Raw genomic sequence first — 14,243 nt, 5'->3', positions numbered from 1 at the left:
TGCTAATGTTACTCTTCTGCTTCCGCACTCCACACAGACCAGCTACAGCTATCAGTAGGAAGACAAAGGGCGGCACAATGCTGTGTCACTGAACAGTTAATGTGATGTACAGATTAGATTTAAGTAGTACTAGTAGTACTTGTATTTGCAGTGTAAAATGTAGTGAATTTGCATTTTGTGCCTTTTATAACAAATGTTTTGATAATTTTTCATAGTTGCTCTGTAGTTTTATTTACAGACTGAATGGTGCTGTTTCCTAACAGTTTGGATTTGCAGCCAATAAATAGTAAACTTTTTCACAGGCATTTTGTATTAATAGTTGGATATCATGATGCATCACTTTAGGATTGTCAAGCAATATATCAATTATTGCAGAATTGCTGTATCGTGATATCGTTATCGTGAGCCGTGTATCGCATCGTGTGGTACCCTGCGATTCCCACCCCTACTGGCTGTGTTTTTGTGCAGGCTTTGATATATGGGTTTCAAAGATGTTTTGAACTCTATGGCTTATAATTCTTTATTGATATGTAGAACAGCTAGATTATAGGAGACGTTTTCACAAACATCTGGCTGTGTACAGGAAGCACATGGTTTGAGGAGGTTAGCATACTTAATGTTTTGGCACTTTGCTGTGTTTCAAGGCTGCCATCTGCACAATTGATTAGAAAAAGTGGAATGTTGATCAGTTTTTCAGAGCAACCAAAATCTATTGAGTGGTTTAAACAATTATCAAATAAATGACACTATAACTTAAAAATGCTCTACAGAAAAGATGGCATGTCTTCCAAAACTCATCAATACTGTTATCGATAATATAGACTTGCCTTTGCGGTTTTAGTTTGAGTTTTTTCAGTTGTACAGGTAACTGAAAGCAAGTTATTTTGAAGGGAAAAACAGCCTCTCTTCATTGGTTGCTTGCCAACAACTACCAGCTGCAGCATGGTACCTATTATGTTTAAGCCGTCAGCATATATTAGATCATCTAGACATAACCCACATAGCTAGAACCTCAGGAAAGGTGAAATTAAGTTCACAGTGAAAATGACATACTATTATTGGGTATGATCCAACAATCACAACATATTCACTTTAGAAGACCCCAGGTAAACCCTTATATCGTCCTGTAGTGTAAACAATGAGTTACAGTATCCCTTTATCCATTCAAAATGAGATTAAGTGCAATCCACAAAGCAGCGCTAGGGTTTCATCTCAAACCCTCTCCACGCACATGGCGATGCCCATCCCTCCTCCAATGCAGAGAGACGCCACGCCCTTACAGCCTCCGGTCCTCTGAAGTGCGTGCAACAAGGTTACCAGCACTCTACAGCCGGACATACCAATGGGATGGCCCAGAGAAATGGCACCACCATTCACATTCACCTGAGAGGACGAGAATAACAGCGTTATAGTGCTGCACATGTTCCTGGAGTAAAACTGACTAGAGGATCTTATTGCTTCAAAGAAACTCTTATTTTTTCTTAACATTTGTGTGTAGTATTCTCTGATGTCAGTTTAATGGAGACATTAGATAAATGTGACATCAAATTTACAATCTCAAAGTGATGCTATACTCTTACCTTGTCTACATTTAAGCCAAGCTCTTTAACCACAGCGATAGACTGGGCAGCAAACGCTTCATTAATCTCAAATAAGTCGACGTGATCCAGCTGCCAGCCTGCTTTCTCAACCTATAAGAACAAGAAGAGAATGTCATATTAAAGCAGCTTTTTTCTCCCCCCCCCCCAATTATTGTTACATGTAGTTGCTTCGGATTTCTCACCGCTTTCCTGATGGCTGGTATTGGTCCAGTTCCCATGATGGACGGGTCAAGGCCAGCTTGAGCCCATGATACGATTCTGGCCATGGGCTTTAAGCCACGCCTCGCAGCCTCTGATTGGTTCATTAGGACAGTTGCTGCTGCTCCATCATTAATACCTAGAGTTTTTTAAAAAGCTGCTTTAGAAATTAATTTTGAAAAAGCTAGCACTTAAGAGAACTGCTGTGGCAGACATCTGTTTGGTCAGTGAGATAAAACTCTGTGGCATCGTCTCTGTGTCAAACAAAACTCTCCAACCTGAGGCGTTTCCAGCCGTGACGGTGCCACTGCTGTTCTTAATGAAGCAGGGTTTGAGTTTGGACATGCTCTCCAAGTTGCTGCCGTGGCGAGGAAACTCATCCACCTTGACCTCAATGGGACCTGAGGATGACAGACAAATGATGACCCAACTTCTCTGAAACTGAAGGATAAATTAGATAATAAATCGCTCAACAACTCCTTGCCTTTTCTGGAGGAAACCATGACTGGAACAATCTCTTGAACAAAATGTCCTGCTTTCTGTGCAGCCTCTGTTCTGTTCTGGGACTGGACAGCAAACTGGTCCTGCTCCTCTCGACTGACTTTCCACTGCGTCGCCACATTCTCAGCTGATACAATATTCATGAGATTGAATAAATAAACACTCATTTAGACATGTGGCAGTCAAAAGCGTGTGACCATGTATTCTCAGCCATGCACACACCTGTGATGCCCATGTGGTAGCCGTGGAATGCGTCCGTCAGGCCGTCAGCCACCATGGAGTCCTGCAGGGAGGCGTCTCCCATTTTCAAACCTGCTCTCATTTGCAGTGTGTGAGGGGCCTTAGGTTGAACCAGGAAACAAACTGTTAAGACGTCTTATCATCAAGGAAATCTGGACTCCCCTCACATCTTAACTGTTTGAAATATGCCTATAAATACTAAAATGGATAAAACCTCTAAGTAAAGTTGAAGGCCATGATGGTAAAGAGATGTTTTTGCAAGAATTTTGTCTTAAGTGTTTTATTTTCATTAAGCAGCCCTGTTTATTATCGTTGTTTTTTTGTTTTTTTTTAAAGAGGATTCCTACACACTCCTGTATCCGTCTGATATGACCGCTTGTCCACTATTTTATATTCCTCTCACCCTACGTGTGTCGTAACCTACCCTGCTCATACTCTCCATGCCCCCTGCAACCACCACAGCTGACTCTCCAGCCTGGATGGACTGAGCTCCCAGACACACAGCCTTCAGCCCAGAGCCGCACACCATCTGGCAGCTCCAGGCCGGGACAGGGTAGGGAATACCTGCCCCAACACTGGCCTGACGTGCTGGATTCTGACCATGACCTTAAGGACAGAAAGGAAAAATACAATGGGAAGTGAATACCAATGAGACAAAGTCATATCGGACTGATTTTGCCCAAAAACTATTAAGTCGACACATGAATGTGGAACCTCTGCCACAGTTTTCTCTCCTGAGCTTTCACCTGCTGTTAGCACGTGTCCCATGATAACCTCAGAGACCTCTTCTGGCTTCACTCCAGCCCGCTTCAGGACGTCCTTGATCACCACTGAACACAGGTCATGCAGAGGCACCGTGGACAGAGCACCGTTCAAGCACCCTGTGTAAAAATGCGGAGAAGATGTTGTAGCATTTGCACATAATCAGGGACACAGTGGAAGACCATTTATCCACCATTTTACAAGGGGAGACTTTTTAGGCTTACACAGCCCAAATAACTATCAAAGGCTGTATCAAATGGAAGTTGTTTAAGGATAAAGAGAATGTGGTTGGGTTTAGTTCCTCAACATTTAGTCAATTAATTAGCTGACAGAAAATAAAATTATTTGCCAACAGTATTGACAAGGTGATCTACATATCTTGCTATTTTAGATAGTACACCATGGTCACAGTGTATATTCATCTTTCCCCATACAAAGAAGGGTAGATATGCAGATGTTGCAGCGGTCCTTCAACCCTACTGAATTCATTCACATAATCAGTTGTTTAGCTCTATATGAAAAGTGCAAAGAGATAACTTCTGTTATGAATTGGCACTATATAAATAAAATTAAATTGTTTAGGTCATTATTAGAATTTCCTCTTTTATATCATTGTGCATCATTTTGCTTAACAAACAGGCCTAACAAAAAGGTTATCACATCTTAGAGAGGAAACACGCCCAACCTGCTCTTGACACACGGGACATGTTGTAAGTAACCAATGATAGGAAGCTCGTGCTCCGTGGCACTATGAGCAGCCAGCCAATCACAGGTCACAGAACAATCCTGACACATGCGCGAACCAATCAGAGCGCTGCAAGACGCAGACGTATTTAATTGAATGACATCAACCACTTCGCAAAATTAAACCTGACAAATGACAACACATCATCTCACGGGACTGTATGTAAATACAGAGAGATATGATAGCTGTAATAATTATTAACTTCCACTACACTTAGTTTGACTACAGCGACTACAAGCCGCATTGTTAGCAACAGTCAAGTAACGTTACAAATGTTGCAAACAGTTTCAAAAGAATGCGCATGCTTCTAGGGAGATATTGAAAACTTACCAATCGGTGTCCGAGCAGCAGAGACGATGACAACAGGCTCGGTGTTCATTTTGGGGTTGAAGTCGTTGCTTTCAAGTGTTGTTCCTGTGTGTCCACTGGTGTCCACCAAAGACTGTACATAGACCGTAGACTGTGTCCACTCCTGCCTGCCTGTCAGACCTGCACTGATACACGGATATGTGCAAGTGTAACTGGTGGGAGTATGCATTACAGTGCCACCGTGTGTTTGGAGGATGAGTCTTCATTCATTATAATGCCACTTTCAGTTGAGCTGAATGTCACTTTGAAGGCCACACAGTTAGTCAAGACTTCCACTATATATTGTTCATTTTATATTTGTTGTACTTTTAACATTATGCTTTCCAATGAACTGCTATGCCATTTTAATCTTGATGATCAGAAACTGCACTGTTGGTTTTGCACACTGGTTAGGGTAATGTACTTTTTAAAACTTGTAACTTTTGCATTTTCTTACTTCCTGTTCCTTTGTACCTCTCCATATGCTACTGTAATGTTTAATTTTCCTCCTGGTTTTAATAAAGTTTCATTATGTTCATGAGATTTATGTAAAAGATTATGTAAAATTAAGTGCACCGTAACTCATAACACAAGCAAAACTTATTTTATACATGTTCACCCTCTTTGTAGTATATTTTGTTAAAACAAACTCAAGGAGCGGTCTTTCTGACCCAGTGGGTATGATGAGGCCTTTTATGGCCATTTATGCTGTGAGACAATAGTTTACACAAGTAAAAATGGCTCTCTCGGTAGTATTAAAAATCTTTATTGGTATTTGGTCAGTACATGAAAAGGACTGAAGTCAGAATAATATGAACATCGCATACAAACTACTCACAATTTAACAGAATCTTTTGAACAGAATTTTTGTCAATGAAAAATTAAAATTGCATTAAAAAAAAAAAAAAGAAAAAACACAGGCCAACATCTAAAAAATGACCTTGAATATTTGCGAAGCTACTGTAATTCAGTGATTTTACTGACTTTTGACGATGAGTTACAACACCAGATGCCTGATTTCAGTGTCAAGAGCTCAAACAAGAACAGCATAGACGTGCTCAAATAAACAGCAGAATGAAACGTACTAGTTTTAAATCATACATCCACTCAATTCAATTCTAACATTAACCCATACCGGTTATATCCCTGTTTAGCAACACAAATGTGACAGAGGCATCACGATAGGCAAGGGGAGGAGGGTGAAAACAAAACGTCTTGGGACAGCAGTGCTGTGTTACAGACTATGCATTTGTTGCCTTGTTTGTATATTGTATAAAAAAAAAATAAAAATAGAAAGAAAAGACAGTACATGTCAAAGTACATTACAAAACGGCACTGTCGCTCGTACTGGAGTCTAGGCCGTTCTGAGTGTGCCGTGACCCTGCAGTCCTGGTGCCCTTGGTCACCAGGGCAGCCTTGTCCTCATGGGGGTCGGTGGAGTCTGTGTCATTCGAGTGCTGAGTCAATGATGTCTCGCTTCCCGTCGGAGAGTCCACGCTCTCGTACCCTGCACTCAACTGGCTCCCGAAACCCACAGGTCCTCCAACTCTCCCAGCAGCAGTCTGACTCCCGGACACCTCCTCCGAGTGGTTGGACAGTTTGGTTTCAGCGTCACCGGGGCTGGAGACCATGGGGGACATGGGAAAGTCTTCCTCTGTGCTGCTGACCTCCCGGTACAGGCTGGGTGTAGTGGTCTCGCTCCTCTGGGATGAGTTGCCATTGCTTGGTCCATTGGAGACCCTCCCGTAGTCTTTGCCTATTGGTTCAGAGGGTGCGCTGGCCTGCTCAGGCTGGGTGGACGGTACAGCGGACAAGCTGGAAGCGGTGGGTGAAGTCCTGCTGGGTCCTGCTCCAGCCAATGCCCCCTGGGTTTGAGACAGCTGCTGACGAGACTCCTTCAACTGCTGCTGCAGGACGAGGATAGTGCTCTGCATCCCCTCCACCTCCTCGTCTAGCTGGATGATAAAGTCATTCAACTCTGGGAGAGACGGAGATCAGGAACAGAAAAGTCAACAGTCAAAAATCAAATCAACAGTAACATGTTTAAAAGATGTACAGTACTGTGCAAGAGTTTTAAGCAGATGTGGAAAAAATCATGTAAACTAAGAATGCTTTCAAAAATATCGATGTTAATAGATTTAGTTGATCAATTACCAAAATGCAGAGTGAGTCACGGAAGAAAAGTCTAAATCAAATCAGTATTTGGTGTGACCACCCTTTGCCTTAAAACAGCACCAATTCTTCTAGGTACACTTGCACAAAGTCAGGGATTTTGTAAGCACATCATCCGGTGTATGATTAAACAATTATACCAATCTACTAACAATCACCAATTCATTATGTAGGTTAAACACAATCATTAACTGAAACAGCAAAACTCAGCTAACAAGGTAAAGTTGCTGAAGACGAAGAAGTTTGTTGTCAAGTCATTCACGATGGCAAGACTGAGCACAGCAACAAGATGCAAGGTAGTTATACAGCATCAGCAGGGTCTCTCCCAAGCAGAAATTCCAAGGCAGACAGGGGTTTCCAGATGTGCTGTCCAAGCTCTTTTCAAGATGCACAAAGAAACAGGCCATCTACAGGACCATATACACAGTGGTTGGCCAAAGAATCTTACCGCAGCAGATGAAAGACTCATCATGCTTCCTGCCCTCAGAAGATGTCCAGCAGTGCCATCAACTCAGAACTAAAATAGACACGTAGAACCACGATTCACCCACCTGATGTCCAGAGAAATCTGGTCAGAAGTGGCCTTCATGGAAGACTTATGGCAAAAAGCCATGCCTCCAACATGGAAACAAGGCCAAATGACTCAACTATACACAGCAATGCAGAACCTGGGTTGTAGAAAAATGTCAGCTAGTGCTCTGGACTGATGGGTCAAAATTTGAAACATCTGGCTGCAGCAGCTAGAGAGCGGTTCAAGAATGACGAAGAATGATGAAGCATGGTTGACGTTCCTTGCAAGTTTGGGGCTGTATTATTGCAAAAGGAGTTGGGGATCTGATCAGAATGAATGGGCTCCGTAGTGCTGAGAAGTACAGGCAGAAACTTTTTCATCCAGCAATACCATCAGGGAGGCATCTGATGGGCCCCAAATTTATTCTGCAGCATGACAACGACCCCAAACATAAAGCGAAAGTTATTAAGGACCATCTTCAGCTTAAAGAACAACAGTAAGTTCTGGAAGTGATGGTATGGTCCCCACAGAGCCCTGATCTCAACATCATGGAGTCTCTGAGGTTACACGAAGAGGGAGAAGCAACTGAGGCTGCCTAAATCCACAGAAGGACTGTGGGTAGTTCTCCAAGATGTTTGGGCAAACCTACCTGCAGAGTTCCTTCAAAATCTATATGCAAGAGTACCCAAGCAAAGGGTAGTCGCACTAAATAATGATTTGATTTAGACAGTTCTTCAGCCATTCACATAGCATTTTGGTAAATGATAAACAGAATCTATTAACATGTCTATTTTTGAAAGCATTCACACATAGTAAAGTAAAAATAGTCAGGCTGTGAGATGTGGATGCCGCTCATGTTCTCACCGTCTTGACTGGTCTTGAGCTCCTCGCTGTACTTCTTCTGCAGAGCCAACTCCGCTTCCAGCTGGGCAATGCGTCCTTGGGACAACTGCCTACCCAACTCCTGGTTTTCCTGAATCAGCATTCGACACTTGGCCATCAGTTTCTTCCCCGTTTGGCTGTAAGGGAAACAAGTCTCACATCACACAGTGAACCAGGAGACAAAGGCAACAGGTAATGAGATGCCACTGATCTGTTCCAACTGCCCAATCCATGAGCCAAGGGTCAACAGAAACTCTTCAACCTGGCCATCCATTAATGACTCTCCAGCCACATAACATTATATCCCTTAGATTCCAATGCAATACAAAATTATCAGGATCCCTCTGACACAAATCTGTTTTGCACAAATAAATTATTTTCTTATTCAAGTTCAAACTCACATTTTTTCCTATAACTAAATTAAAAGTTCAATTATGAGTATGTACTAAAATCTGCTGAAACCCAAAACAGGCTACCTAGACCCACACTTCTTTGGAACTAATTCTTACACTTTTAACTTAATTCACCGTGTTGCACTTTTAAAATAACAGTAGCAATTCTGCCGCCACCAAATTCTCAAATTCGTACACACACTCGCTACATCACTGGGTGTTAAGAAAAAGCAGAATAAAAATGTAACAGTAATATTAGAATGACACGCTACAAGAAAAGCTACAATTTAAATATCAATCTTTAACTATGAGTAGCAAACAAGGAAATGTGCACTGCAGAACCAGGCACAGGTTTTGTGTAGTCATCACTTTAAATACACAGGAGCAAGTGCTTCAACAGTAAAATCAAATAGCTTAAAAGGTGCTGCCTTCTCAACTTCAGAAATGCTCCAACGGTCCAGCACACCTGTTGAATTTTTACATTAGCAGTTACTGTGCCAAATTTGCAAACAAGTGACAGGCAAACATGTCATTTGAAACCATAATTAGCTGTCAACTCTTTAGTCTATAAATGCCTATGGAAATCATCTGGCCAAAGGAAAATTACATTTTAACAGTAATGGCAAATGAACCCAGTAACTGTACCATATAAAAGCAGCAGCAGTCATTAACACGGTAATAGCGCAGAAAACCATGTATCTTAGTCTTACTTGTCATAAAAGCACTGTAGATTATAGAGTTAATTGCATTTACCGCACTTCTTCTCAGCAGTTTAGTGGTTATATCTAATAGTTCATCTAAAGGACTGGGAAGACGTACGCTTTTAGCTCTCAAAAGGCTGTGAATACACTGCCAGCTCAAATCTCACTGGAGTATAAATGTCTTTTTTAAAAAACAGGAAGACATAACAGATTCCACGTGTTTCATTCTAAAAACAATTCTGTGGCTCAAGATCTGTGCCACACAGGTGATAAAGAGACATCTAATTAGCTATTAGTGCAGATGGCTGAGGGAGAGATTGTAAGGGTCAATAACAAAAATACACATACAATAAATACATTCTCATCAACTCATAACATGACTTGTTAAAGACATTTGCATTCACAACTTGAAAACAGCACTCAATGCACCTACAGCAGTGTGGTTCATTACTCATTTGAAGAATCAAGCAAAGCTTAATTCATTATAAAAGTGCAAATGTTTTTTTTTAAAGTATAAACAATCAAAGCCAATGATCCTTCTTAGTTCACACGCACACTGCAGTAAGTGTTCGTTTGAGAGAAACAACAGAAAGATCAAATTAAATGCCAATAAAAACAAAAGTCACAAAATAAAACAGGTAAATACACTCTACCGTGAGTGGGCCCATGTTCAAAGACACAGGCGACTGGACCCTCATGCCTGAAACATAGTCCTCTGTGGACCAAGGATCTGGCTCCGCTCACAGTCTTATCATTTCTAGTGACTCTTCCCCCCCCCCCCGAAGTCTTAACTTTTAAATCCTAGAAACTTTCCTCATGTTACTGCAATGTATCTAGACTGTCCAAAAAGTCTTTAGGTTTCTCAGGCAGACTAGAAGGGGTATGTGTGTGGTGTAATCCACAGTTAAAGTCTTTATAAACCAAGCTGGGGAATTGTCTGTAAAATGTTCAATTGCTGTTTTAGGCTAGGGATGCTCCCTGCCTGACTCACCCTCCACCTTGACCCCCCTATTTAATGTGTGAACTGTCTGGTTTGGGCTGAGGGTACGGGGAGGGCATATCCGTGTCGGGAAGTGAGTGACCACCTCTTCAGGAACAGTCCGGACTCCTTCAGGCCCTTGGACGGTGAGGGGATACGAGGGGAGAAAGCTGAAACACAAGTGTCACCTGACCATTCTGTCTTTTCTCTTTAGGTTATGTGATATGTAGCTGGCACAGTGCAAGAGTACAAAAACAGTTTTGTTTTGCAGTGACTGGCTTTCTGTAAAGTCTGAGTCTCGTGGTGAGTACAGCATTTGTCAGCCCCCCCCCCACCATTGTTCCTGCATGCCTGCAGTGAGAGTGAGGGTGGGGGGCATGAGGAAGTCTTGACTTTTTTGGGGGGAGGGGGGTTATTTTGATTGTCTTTACCTATCAGGTGTAAATTTCCAGGCACTCAGTTCATTTTGCGCCTGCTCCAGTTTGTCTTTAGTCTGTTCTAGTTCAGCCTTCATTTTGAGGAAAAACAAGTTGATGGCTGGGTCCACCATAGATGACCGCAGTTGGGCCGCACTCGGCTGCTGGACTTGCTTGAGGTACTGGATCTGGGTCTGCAGATTAAAAGAAACGGGTGTTACTGACTGGTAAAGTTGTCTCCCAATGAACTGCTTTTGACTGTTCAGGACTGCCAGTCCTGTAGCTTGTCCACTCTCCACTCAATGGAGTCACATTAGTAATTATTGTGGAGCAATAATAAGAATTATTAGCAATAACTAAAAGTTGAGCAATTTCTGCATGCTGCCTTTTCAAATTGTACGCTTAGTCAGTTTTGAACAGTATCTAGATTTAAATTCAGATAACCACAAAATAAAAATACTTGTTTAGATGATTAATCACAGCTATTAAGAATAATTGTAATTACATCAAAGACCATTTGAATTCCATAAAAGCTATTGTTTGATATGACACGCCCAGCAGTAGAATTTTCTTTCAAGGAAAGACAGACAAGTTCAAAAGCAAACAAAAACTCACCTGTCACAATAACGATGACCTCTAATTTCAACAGAACTCATTTGAATATATTTTCATGTGAGGCAAAAGGTGCAACCACTATGGCTCAAAACACAACAGCCAGCTAAGGAGTTTCGCATTTCAGTTGAAAACAGCCTCCTGCCCATTACAGCTCAGGGGTTAAAAAGAAAGTGACAACAGGGCTCCACAGTTGAAAACCTGTCTAACCTCTACTCGGCAGTGAGTGTTCTGTGTTTACCTCAGCTGCCCTACAAGACTGGCATGTGCTGCCATAAAGCCACTGGGTGATCCACTGAGCTGTCAATCTAATAAAAGCAAAGGATGCCCTCCTCTACACCATTAACCTTTAGCCTACATACCACGATAATGAATGAATATTACTACAATGTAGTGCTGAAATGATGTTGATTAATAGATTTGTTGATACAGAGAAAATTTGAGGGTTCCAGTTTTAATAAATGATTGCTTTAAGTCTTTCTAAGAAGAAATTAAAACATTCGCTTATTAGAACTTTGCAAAAATGTTGCTTGATTTTTGCAATTAATATTACATACACTGTACTTTCTATGTGGTTTTTTGCCATTGATTGGAGTAAAAGAGAAAGTTTAAGACATGCCAACTTGTGAGAAGCATTTGTCAATAGTAGCCATTTAACCCACCATTAATTTATTTATTTTTTTAAATCCAACAATTAACCAATAATTATAGTAATGCTCAGCTGCTGCCACAGAGTACTTAAACTAAGATTAGAGAACACAAGAGTTCAGTTACACTCAGAGTTGTTGGGTGCATCTGCAACTCTGATAGAAGCAGTCAAAATCAATTTTAGAAAGTAGACGGAATAGATACATACTGTGCACTCTTGCATTTCCTGCTCCTTGGTGGCAAGTCGCATGACCAAGATGTTCTCCCTGCGTGCAGACTCCTGCTGCTGCTGCTTGAGCTTCTCCTCAGACTCCTTCAGCCCAGGCACATCATTGGCTAAGACGGCGAATAGGGGAAGAAAAGAAAGAGCATCAGAAGAAGCATCCCTTTCACACACAGCCAATTATAGGCTAGCTGTAACATGTCTCAACTACTGCTGTCAGAGATGCTGGCTGGAGAAATTATGTTCACGTTATATTGAATGGCATTGAAGTGACAGAGATTTAACTTACAACATAGCTCTGTATATTTTGCCTCCAGGACCTGGACATATGCCTCATGCTGTTTCCACCTAAAGGGGAGCAGAACATGTGTCAACATTAACAGCTCAACCTAAAAAGATCAAGTTTCCCCACAACATAATTAATCTCCGGTTGGAGAGCTCATATCTACCTTGTGCACAACTCCTCTCTGGTCAGGGTCTTCATGTCAGATTCACTGAGGCGAACCTATAGAGAAGAAAACCCATGTCGTTAGATAACGTTAAATAAGCCAAAAATGCTCATATTTAGACATGAAGGGGTTCATAACACGCGATAAACAAAACTAGACGCACCTTCTTGGGTAGAGGCTCCTCGTTGGTCATTGTGAACTCTAGAAGTAAATATAAGAGGAAATCATCATTAATCACTTCTTGATGTCGTGTGCTGACTGAGCGGCTGCATCATTTTTAGCTGTAACATTAACGCGTCCACACGCAGTAAAATATGAAATGTATAAAACTTTGCTAAACGGCTGCAAATGCTGTGCTTTCTGATAAACGAAGGTAAATGTGTGCGGCGATTAAGTTAACCACCTGGCCGAGCAAATAAAAGTTAACATTGCCGGTTAATAAGAGCTGTCGCGCCTAATGTAAGCTGGTGTGGCAGTCAGCAACGATGGACTGCAAGGAATAGAAATAAGCTAGCTAAGGTTCACGCTCAGGTGCTAATAACATTTAGCATCGGCTAGCAAAATAAATAGAAGGACTGAAACTAACGCTACAGCGATAAGCCACAAATTTGTCTTTATATTCCGCCTGGCAGCATGCAAATCTTGGCTCTGTTTTCGGCTCCTTGTTGTCACAAAATGGCGGTGAAGGAAATGACTCCCTCCCTTGCGTTTCTTTTCCTGAAACTAGCGGGCTCTTGGTTGCAGATATCAGGCCTCCAGCCTTCAAAACACGTACCAGACCCGTTTCCTTCGATGTTTCTGGAACCTCTCGGCTTCAATGATTCTTTACAAGGCGCAAAAATGCAACTACGTTGAAATTTGCTGAGAATTTATATGTAGTTGACTTGCTTCGCCGTAATCACCATCATCTTCGTCACTGTGGGAAGCACAGAATGGCTGTGGCCGTGTGTTGCTGCACTCGCGTTGCTGCAGAGTACGACCAGAGACGGGGGAGAAGAACCGGACGTCTCACTCCGCCGCGGTTTCCGGATCCTAACACGTGGCTGAGAAATGGGGGGGAGGGTGCTCCTCGTCAATTAATATTTACGCTGAAATAACAATAATCACTGGTGGTAAGTACATTGGTAAGTACTGTACTTAAATATAATTTGAGGTACATTTTCTGCTACTCCAACAATTCAGAGGGAAAAATTGCACTTTAAAAAATATATTTGCTAACTTTATTTACTTTGCATATTCATACTAATAGGCTATTACAAAATATAATGTACAAATAAATTATGAGATATTATTATAGATAAAGATAAAACTTATTGATCCCTTGGTGAAATGTACAAGCTATCTGGGACTATATAGGCTATAGTAAAAAATTGACCCACTTTTATCAGCTACAACATTAAAGTGATGCACACCTTAATGCATCAATTAGCCTAATCCAATAATATAATATACATTATTACAAAATGGGCCATTCTGCATAATGAGTACTTTTCTTTCTGTACTTTCTGTATATTTTGATGCTGATACTTTTATGCGTTTACTTATGTGACATTTTGAATGCAGGACTTTTACTTTACTTTTAGTAGTACTTTTCTACACTGTGGTAAAGCTACTTACTTACATTACCAAGGTAAAAGATTTGTGTACCTCATACATCACTGGTAATAGTAAATAGTTGTTTATGTCAAAGACAAAGACGTGGCATTTCTGTATTCCCCCATTTTTGCTTTTATTGTATTAAAGTTCACCTTTGGGATAGGCTACAACAATACACAGCTTGGTGCTCTTCATGGATGGGCATATTTGAAAGCTGTGTAGTTTTGAGCTGAAGCCATTAGTTGATTAATCAGTTAGTCAATCAAT

At 41.4% G+C, this 14,243-nt stretch overlaps 2 protein-coding genes across 2 annotated transcripts; both read right to left on the bottom strand.

The window, feature by feature from the left end:
* Positions 1-504: 504 nt before the first annotated feature.
* On the bottom strand, positions 505-4,551 carry acat2 (acetyl-CoA acetyltransferase 2). Its single transcript, XM_038726614.1, has 9 exons — positions 4,378-4,551; positions 3,287-3,421; positions 2,965-3,146; positions 2,523-2,640; positions 2,284-2,427; positions 2,078-2,200; positions 1,784-1,938; positions 1,581-1,691; positions 505-1,383 (listed from the first exon to the last, which is right to left on the bottom strand). Exons 1-9 carry the CDS (start codon positions 4,424-4,426, stop codon positions 1,213-1,215), a joined length of 1,188 nt encoding a protein of 395 aa, XP_038582542.1. The 5' UTR covers positions 4,427-4,551; the 3' UTR covers positions 505-1,212.
* A 594-nt stretch (positions 4,552-5,145) lies between these two features.
* LOC119908845 (WT1 associated protein) lies at positions 5,146-13,350 on the bottom strand. The gene is made up of 8 exons (XM_038726746.1): positions 13,156-13,350; positions 12,544-12,581; positions 12,381-12,436; positions 12,221-12,279; positions 11,917-12,044; positions 10,464-10,642; positions 7,943-8,097; positions 5,146-6,373 (listed from the first exon to the last, which is right to left on the bottom strand). Exons 2-8 carry the CDS (start codon positions 12,571-12,573, stop codon positions 5,718-5,720), a joined length of 1,263 nt encoding a protein of 420 aa, XP_038582674.1. The 5' UTR covers positions 12,574-12,581; positions 13,156-13,350; the 3' UTR covers positions 5,146-5,717.
* Positions 13,351-14,243: the final 893 nt, after the last annotated feature.

The sequence above is a fragment of the Micropterus salmoides genome, unplaced genomic scaffold (assembly GCF_014851395.1).
Source record: "Micropterus salmoides isolate LMB-PRFRI ecotype aquatic unplaced genomic scaffold, ASM1485139v1 Ms_hic_scaffold_18, whole genome shotgun sequence".
NCBI classification, from domain to species: domain Eukaryota; kingdom Metazoa; phylum Chordata; class Actinopteri; order Centrarchiformes; family Centrarchidae; genus Micropterus; species Micropterus salmoides.
Note: the sequence above shows the minus strand (reverse complement) of the source record. Positions and strands in the feature narration are given on the sequence as shown.